At 30.0% G+C, this 9480-nt stretch overlaps 1 protein-coding gene and 1 long non-coding RNA gene across 2 annotated transcripts; both read right to left on the bottom strand.

Moving 5' to 3' along the window:
- Positions 1-7107: 7107 nt before the first annotated feature.
- On the bottom strand, positions 7108-7979 carry LOC120197046. The gene is made up of 3 exons (XR_005523240.1): positions 7626-7979; positions 7279-7392; positions 7108-7126 (listed from the first exon to the last, which is right to left on the bottom strand). It is a non-coding gene; the product is annotated as an uncharacterized LOC120197046 (long non-coding RNA).
- Positions 7980-7998: 19 nt separating this feature from the next.
- LOC120197076 (MAP3K epsilon protein kinase 1-like) lies at positions 7999-9391 on the bottom strand (the record flags this gene model as incomplete). The annotated part of the gene is made up of 3 exons (XM_039198704.1): positions 7999-8028; positions 8776-8909; positions 8981-9391. Coding segments are annotated over 2 exons (492 nt in total), but the record flags the coding sequence as incomplete, so codon positions are not given.
- Positions 9392-9480: the final 89 nt, after the last annotated feature.

The following is a 9480-nucleotide window of genomic DNA, read 5'->3' as shown; positions in this document are numbered from 1 at the left end:
TTTGTGAAGAAAAAATACACTCCCTCCTCGTAAATGTAAATTTAGTGATCTCAATAATTTAAATAAAAAATGATTATGGAAGAAATTGAATAAAAAAATATAATCTCTCAATGAAAAAATTAAGAATCAAAATCCCCAATTGACATCCTTATAATTTTATTTATTTCAATTATAATTTAATTTTTTTAATAGTTTGATGTGATTATAAGATAGTATTTATTCAAAAAAATTAATTTATTAACAATATAGATATACCCTACAAACACAATTGTTTGAATTTAAAACTTTTAAAGAAAATAACATTTTTTACCTATATTAGAAAATTAAAAAATAGATCGTGCTAGAACTAAAAGAATACGTGACCATGAAATAGAAAGTTTACGTATGTTACGAAAACATGGCACAAACCCCATCTCTTTTGAGTTGATTGTTATCATCAACTTAGGGTATATTATATTAAATTATTGATTTTTTATTTTATTTTTGAAGTAGTCAACTTCAGTGTTTATTTTTTTATTGTGTTTTTTTATGATTTTATTAAATAATTTTTCTACAAAAAATATTCGATGTAATAAGTAAATAAATATTTAATTATCATGGTAATATTTATATTTTAATTATAATAGAAATAATATAAAAATAAAATATTATACATCATTACTATAATTAACATAACTCGTATATAAAATTTTGACTCTGCTATTTATGTAGTCTTAATATTTATGTGAAAGATATAAAATATATTAACACACGTATGATTAGATATAAAAACATACACAAATAATCAGAAATATATTTATTTTTAAATAAATGAATTATTATCATATATTCTTACTATTGAAAAATTTTTCATGTCTTTAAATTAATATTAAAAAATTATCATATGTTTTAAAATATAAAAAGAAAATTAATTAATAATTTAGTGACATTGGCGTCGTTTATAAAAAAGACAGAAATTGAAGTATTTTAGAATTTGGGTTTTAGAATGTAATTGAATTATTTTGGAATTTAGGGTTTAGAATGAAATTGAATTACTTTGGAATTTGTGGTTTAGAATGAAATTGAGAATTGTTTTGTAATTTTTAAAAGTTGGGGGACCTAAATTTAAGTGCCTGAAAAGTTTAGTGACCATTTATATAATTTACCCTAATATTCATAGGTGCGGGGACCATATTGCAAACGGATTAAATGTTTGGGGACTGTATTGCAAGTTTTAAAAGTTGAGGGACCTAAATGCAAGTTTCGGAAATGTTCAGTGACTATTACTATACTTTACCCAAAATATATTTATAAAGATATTGTTTTGAATCAACGTGATAAAAATATTAACTTAACTTAAAATTTTACATTTATAATAAATACAATAATACCTAAAATGTAACATTTGGATTATTAAAATATTAATCTTAAAAATATATAAAAACATAACATTCGTCTAATTATATTATGATATAAGTGAATCCCTCCCCGTATATAATTCTGTAATGGAAATAGATGGAGTTGCCCTGCACAACCTCAAAATCCAATATCTTTTTACCCCTCCATACATATTATCTAAACTATTTTTAGCTTAAAAAATAAAAATGTTCAAATCATGTATGTTCTAAAAGAAATAGTAGCGTCGTTAATCATTTTGAACTACATACAATTGAATACTCATATAATTATCATTTTAAAAATATTTTTGAAGATATTTTTTGAAAAAATAATAATTTTGATGATTTACATTTAAAATCAAATAATAAATTAGATTCAGAAATTGGGAAGCTGTAGAAAATATTAAAGCACTCCCAACCAAAAAGTTAGTGCCTTGAATAATTGTATGTTGTCTCATTTTTTTTTACATTTTATGAATACAATTTAATTTTAATTGATGATTCTTCAAACGTGAATATGAAATACTTCTAGGGTTTTTTTATAATGCATTTTTAATAGAGCAAATGAAAGACAAATAAAAAAAACGTATTATAATAACAATATAAATATTTACAATAACATATAAATAATATATTAAATAGTAAAAAATTATAAAAATAATAATCACCTAAAATTAACAATGGGTTATAATTATTATATATGTTCATCTTTTCATTTTTTTTCTCTTTTTTTAATTTATATTTTCTCTCAATATTTTTATGTCGTTTTCTCTTCTTTTTTTTTATTTAGTTAGTGACGATACTAATTTTAAGGTTTGTCACTAACCTTTGGTGGTATTAGTTCTATTGTTTTTTCATATAATGTCAATTTTTTTCTTTTTTCTTGATTTTTTTTTCAAAATTTATGTTCTCGTGACATGCACTTTCTTTGCTCTTGTGGTATGTTCTTTAGGACTTTTACTACGCTTATCACATACCTTTGAGGTCGTTTTGATGCTCGTACAAAGACCCTCACTAACATTTATTTTTAGATTGGCTTATCGGTGGTCACATATAATCAGATCATCTATTTAATAAAAGGTTGTTTACCGATATAATCATAATTGTGTAGCGAAGCAACCTTTCAGATAATTAGGTTCGCTTGCCATTCATTTATCACTTGGTAAAGTGTCTCGTTCAACAGAGACAATGAAATTTTATGATGGTTACTAAGTTCTTTTGATGTCGCACGTCATTCTCAAGTTAAATTTTTGTTCTTCTTCGTATCTTTGGATTCAATATTTTTGTTTTTATGAATTTTTAGTGACTATTGTATCATTTTTCCTTTCACGTGCGTTATAATTCTGATTGCTTCTATTATTTTTATTAATAAAATATCATTGTCATTATTAAAAATATAAAAATAAAAACTGAATACGTAATATGATTATAGCAAATTATTGGAATATAAATATGTTACTATTTAAGCTGCACCAAATAGGTAGCAATCTGCAGAGGTACTGCAAAGCAAGAGTTGCAGGAAGGAAGAGTTAGCCCCCACCAGCAAGTGTTCTAGCCGTGCCGTGCCCTCCATCCCTTGTACGGTCTACCATACCTTTTTTTGGACCAGACACGCGTGGGGTAACCACTCGTCAGCCGCACGTGCCGTATAACCGCACTCCTAGAGGGAATCACTTTCAGTTTGATGATCACACAACTCCATAACCACTCCCTTCCCCCCTTTCTTTTATCTTTTTTCTCTTAGTTTTGGTTTCTTTCTTCCACCATTCATCTCTCTTATGAGCAATGCTTTCACTCTTCTTCACGTATACGTTCCCTTCAACCATTTCTTCTTCTTTATGTACATATATATATAGAGAGAGAGAGAGAGAGTTGCATGTAATGAACGGATGGAGTGAAAGAGAGAAAGAAAGGGTTCGTTAGCATGCTTTTCCACGGCTTTCTTGAACTTGTCTTCTTCGTCATGTAAAAGAGGATGAAGCTCAAGATAGTCGTGGGAAACATGAACGGATTCCTCATTCACAAATCATTTAAACACAAGAAGAAGGTTAAGGTACTCTACTGTTTCTTATAATTTGAGGTCTGCTATCACTATCTCATGGTTTCATTTTTTTTAATGATGATTTAGTTTCTGCAACTTCGAAACTAACGAAAGTAAATTGTGGATCCAGTTAAGCTTGAAGTAGGGCAGCCACCTGATCACTTTCCAGAAACTAGGGCTGTAAATGAGAGAACATAGATCCCGAGTTATTAGAGATTGATTCGGTCAAAATTTGGTTAACTTTCAAATTTAATGGACTTATTGGACTTGAACTCGGCTCGAATTCTTAATGAACCGAAACTAACTATTTAATATCCCTCGAAAAAAATAATATATTTAATTTTTAGAGTTTTTAAATTATACTATTAATAATATTAACATTTATATATTGTTTTTTTTAAATACAATATAAAATTTTCGTGTACATAAGTTCAGATTTAAATTTGATTTTCAATTGAGTTAAGTTTAATAATATTTCGAGTTTAAATTTTTTCGAACTCGAGTAGAACTTTAATTTGTGATTTCGAGTCGAATTTAAAGATTTTAAACTCGCTAGCTTTTAAGCCAAATCGAGCTTTAATTTTTAATTCGATTCAAGAGAACTTAATTTTATACTTTTTCAAATTAAACCAAACTTAACAATACTCAAACTCGATTTTACTAGTTTACGATCCTACCAGAAAAGCAGAAACAAATAACTTCGATGATTCTTCATTTTTGGCATATGGGTCAGTGGAGAATATATTATAATTCATGGGAGACCCTTTTTGTGAATTGTTCATGACGGGATGACCCATTTTGCTGATATATACACCCTTTTGTTGGGTAATTCCGGTATCCGACAGTTTTAATATACGACTAAAGAAAGGTCTTATAAAAAATATTAATATTTTTTAACATTTTTCGTAAAGTGCTATATAAAATATTTTTTTAGCGGAAATGTTAATTTCACTAACTAATTTTCGATAGAACCCAATATTAATATTTCCTGGTAGAAAAAAAATAATATTTTAGGTAGTACTTTACCAGAAATGTTAAACATTTTAGGTAACGTCCAATATTAATATTTTCGGTAGAAAAAAATAATATTTTAGGTAACGTCTTTCCTTATATGCATGTTAAGGCGGTTGTACCTGAGCCTTTTTGCTTATTAATGAGTAGATTTTATATTATGTCATGCTGTTGAGTTGATGAAAGAATATATTTTACTTAATAAAATATGTTTTATTTAAAACATGATTTTTAAAAATTACATAAAAAATATAAGAAATGTATACTAATATCAATATGTAAAGGAAACTTATTTTAATAAATTTTAAACTGAATTGGCATATGGTCGGTAAATGACATCAACTCTAAGGCTTAATAATAATATACAGTTTTGCCAACAAAAAAACAATTATATAAAGATTTAATATTAAAATAAGTGCTCAAACTATATATTATATATATATATATTATATATATATATATTTCATTTAGGTATCTAATTTCTTTTCGATGAACATAAGTATGAGATTATAAATGTTACCATCATGTTAAATATTTACGCCTTAACTACTGTTAAAAAAATACCATTAATCACTTAAAATATGACATGTAATATGTATAAATTTTAAAAATAAGTACAATTATTATTATTTTCAGGAAAAAAACTCGAAATATTTCTTAAATTTTAAAAACATCCCAAACCCTAAAATCATAATCCATAAATCCCTTACCATCAGCCCCCACAAATACTCTTCGTATCCCCTTAATCCCACCCCTCCAGCAGCCCCATCTCCCAGCTGCGTATGACCAATTTATCAAATGATTTTCACAGCATTGGGGTTTTACAAATGATTTTCGAACGACACTATATATGGTTTTTGGCGGTACTAGGAAATGGATTTTAAATCCCTATTTCGCACGGGTTTAGGGTGGCTGCTAGAATCAATCCATCTTGTTCATAAAAATAGCTACCATGGCTAACGACCTACCTTGAACTGCTTGTGATTTCATCACACATAAAAAAAAAAGAATGATTACTTTAGTGAGGAAATTAGTTGAAGTAGTTGATCTGCAGTACCCAATTCAAAGCTGCCTGTTTTTTGCTTGCAGTATCCATTTCCATGGCTTTTACCATTTCTCCAAACTGGTTACAATTTCATTGAACAGTCATTGAAGGTTTCGAGTTTCTCTAACTCTTTGCAATATTGTCAATCCTTTCAGTCGTTTCGGTTGAAGGCCGAATTTCCACAGCCTGAATTTCATCACCGGAAGCAGCAGGAGTGGCTCATCGTCACCAACTCAAGGTTGTTGCGGCCGTGGCTTACCAGTGCAGTGCCCATAAACAAAACATTTGGGGGTGCTTTTGAAACTTTAGAAAATATTAGGGTTTTTTAAAATAATAATAACTTTACTTTTCTAAGGAAAAAAATAAATTTTGAAAAGAAAAACAAAACACATGTCGTTTAACAAATTATTTTACGATCATTACGATAAAAACAATTAAAATAGCTAAGTTTGTGACGCTAAACACCTATATTGACCGAAAAAATTTAAAAACTTGAATGAAAAAGGAAATGTAATTTTGACATTTATTTTATATTAAACCTAATATAAATAGCTTGTAATTTCTTAACATTAATTGTATCATGAACATATTTATGATTTATATTTTTATTAGTTTTTTTAATTGGTAGAGTAAGTGAGATAACTTTTTATGTAAAATATATATCCATAAAAATTTATTTAACAAATTAAATAAACGATTGGATAACTGTATAAATCTATGAATCGCATGTCCAATCCTTAAACGATAACTTTTTTAATTATCATATAAAAATAAGATAAAAAACATTATTATTAAAATGATAAAATATTTATCATTTTTCATATTATGGGTGAAAAAAGTTGATATAAAAATATGTTCTTACGCGAACTCACTCATTAAACGATGACACCTAAAATGGTAAAATATAATTTTATCATTTTATTTAAAAATAATAACGTTTTATTATTTTAAAAATATTATTAATTTCATATTTATCATTTATTTAAAAAATTATAAAAATATTAATTTATTTAAAATAATAACTTTTTAATCATTTTTCAATCCAAACATTTTAAAAAAAAATCCTCCCCAATCTTCCTCTATGTATATATATAAAGGTATTAATGCTTCATTAACACACTTCAGCATTAATGACTTACGTTCAAGCCATAAACTTCTGTCAGACTCACCATTTCATGTTTTGCATATATCAAAGCTTTCCATTTTACAAATTAAACACACAAAACTGGAACCAAATCATTGGAATTTAAAGCTAGACACAAGGAACGGTCTAGACAACAAAAACAAAAGCCACTCCCAAGACCTTTTAAGTGAGCCAACTAAAATCAAAAGTGTTTCCTATATCCAGTTGCCTCCACCCCATCATCGTTAATATTTTTGATGCGTTAGAGAAACTACGGGAAACGAAAATTCGGCGAAACCAACGGTGAAAGGAAAATCACGCCTTACGAGTCGAAATATACGTACAGGGAGAACTTTGGAATGCATGAACTTACAGGACGGTGTTAACATGAAGGGCTTTGAGCAACGAAGTAGCCATTTGTTTCACCAGCACTTGCCCATCTCTGCGTTCTTCGATTAGATTCTGAAGCTTCTGCGGTAAATCGTTCTCCACTATTAATTGTTTTGGTCGCGGGGGTGCTCATAAACAGCCTGCAAAAATAAAAATCACAATGATATTCATGATAGACATCCTTACAGTAGAGGCTTCGAGAAAACAATCTTAATGGACATAGAAAAACAAGTTTATAAGGAGATTGGTATCAGTCGAAACAGATTCTGGCAGCAGAAAGGGTCATACTTACCTTAATTAATTTAAGTAAAATAAGACGAGCAAAAGCATCCTGGTGATCCAATCTTGAGATTAGCAGGGGTGTCAAACCATTAACAGCTAATGTCGTGTTTATCGAGATGATTTCCTACACACCAGAAATAAATGGGGTCAGTTTAGCAAAATTTCCACACATTGATCGCTTAAATGTCTAAAGAAAAAGGTGAGAGAAACAGAGGAGGTTGAAGCTTTTTGAAAAATGAAGCATAGCCAACTTCTATGCATCGATGCAAGTATAGAATTAATTTGAATTTGAACTGTGAAATTGATGAGAATGGCTTCAAATACTAAGAAATAAACGGAGGATGTAGTATCTCGTACGTGATAATTTTCAAGAATGGCTCCAATATGTGGACAAAGTGTTGATCCGGACAAGACTGGAAAAACTTCACCAATCTTTGAACTGCATCCTTCTTCAGCAAAGCTTGTTCCACCTTGCGGTTGTCGTTGTCATGAGCCAAGCAGACAGCAATTGAATCTAATGCTGTCACAGACCATACTTCATCATTAAGCAAACTCAAGTACACATCCAATCCACCATGGGCCCTCAATTGCTCCCTCGAATTACGTGATGCATGAGCCATGTCACACAGTAGCGGCAATGCATTTTGCTTTAAAGGAGAATCTGACATGATAAAATTCATCAAGTGTGGAATATTCCATTTTCCGCTGCTTGTTCCTGTCTCCTCTTATTTCTTGCACAAATTGACAGGGCATTGAGGACCTTCAGAACGTAAGTCAGAACTTATCAGAATAATGGGTGGCACCTCTCAAAAGAGCAAAAATTTATCCCGATTTAAAAAGAATCACAATCAGATAAGAGAACTTCAAACGTAAATTTGGTTTGAGATTTAAAGCTGCAGTACATGCATTACCAATTACCAATCAAAAGAGAAGGAAAAAGGGCTTAAATAGTATAATTAATAGGCTAAAAACAAAGAAGCCGGTATGCATAGCATACATACTACCCTCCCTCAAGGCTCAGCACTAATCAATAGTATACATGTGGATATTTGGATCAGAAGAGAGCAATGGGGAGAAAATACACGTCTCATGAGAGAAGAAAAAGGAACAGAAAATTGCAAAGTAACAAGAAATTAGTACATTAAAAGTAGAGGCAATTTAGATTTATTTAGCAAAAACAGAAGTTTGCTAGTGGTTACAAACTCCAAAGACGATCTATGGTAAGAAACTGAAAACTTTTCAAACATCAGGTAGCCACCATCATATTATCTACTAAATTCATCAACATTAGAATTAAACCCAAGAGATAACAGCCCAAAATAGTAAGGGAAATAATATATAGATAAAGTTAGCAGGAGTTAGATTAAAATCAGGTGCAACTCATTATGAAATAATGTGATGCCTCAGATAAGCTCAGATGATAACTCAAGTAGAAGAGGGAAGACGACATATCAAATTTTCTAGCAAATGCATCATTAGGCATAAGGATCAAAGTATATAGGCAAACCTCATGATGTATTTGAGAAACAAGAGGCCCATCTTTGAGTTCTAGATTTGGGATCAAATACTTAATAGCATCTGCTCGTTGAAGATTCTCCAAGCAGTTTGGATCATGGACAAATGATTAATGCACTTCAGTATCTATGAAAAATATGACTAGTTAATACAAAGAAGAAAGGAAAAGGGAATTGAAAGTGATATAGTTTATGTACCTTTAAAAGAATAGGTGGTTCAATGCGATTGAACATCTGGAAAAGCCGGTTGAGCAAGCTTTGGCTGCACATGTAGGACTTAACAATTGTATCTGCTTGAGCAAACTCAAGAAGTAGATCTGCAACCTTTTCCAAGTACTCCCTGGCAGCATCCGCATTCATTGTTGATACCATGTTGGAGAGTAACCCTGATGAAGTCGTGCTTCCAGGTCTAGCATTTAAAACACCTGAGCCAGATAATACACCTGATGCTGTCTGAGAAGCTATACCAGATCTGGATGCTGCTCCTTCATTAAAAGCCAGTTGCCCAACTTTCTTACTCACTGTTTTATGTGGAATTTTAGGTGTAGAATCAACAATTCCGTTTTCTCTTCCATGGCCAGAGACCTCTGAAATTAAATAACTCGCAGCCTTGAATAAATGTCCACAACTTGTGTCTTAATTACTAAGAAGCTAAGTGGAAATACCATAAATCTCATCAAAAGGTAGTGTAAAACTTT

The sequence above is a fragment of the Hibiscus syriacus genome, unplaced genomic scaffold (genome assembly GCF_006381635.1).
Source record: "Hibiscus syriacus cultivar Baekdansim isolate YM2019G1 unplaced genomic scaffold, ASM638163v2 tig00117040_pilon, whole genome shotgun sequence".
Classification (NCBI taxonomy): Eukaryota; Viridiplantae; Streptophyta; class Magnoliopsida; order Malvales; family Malvaceae; genus Hibiscus; species Hibiscus syriacus.
The sequence above is the reverse complement of the archived record's forward strand: the minus strand, read 5'-3'. Positions and strand labels throughout refer to the sequence as shown.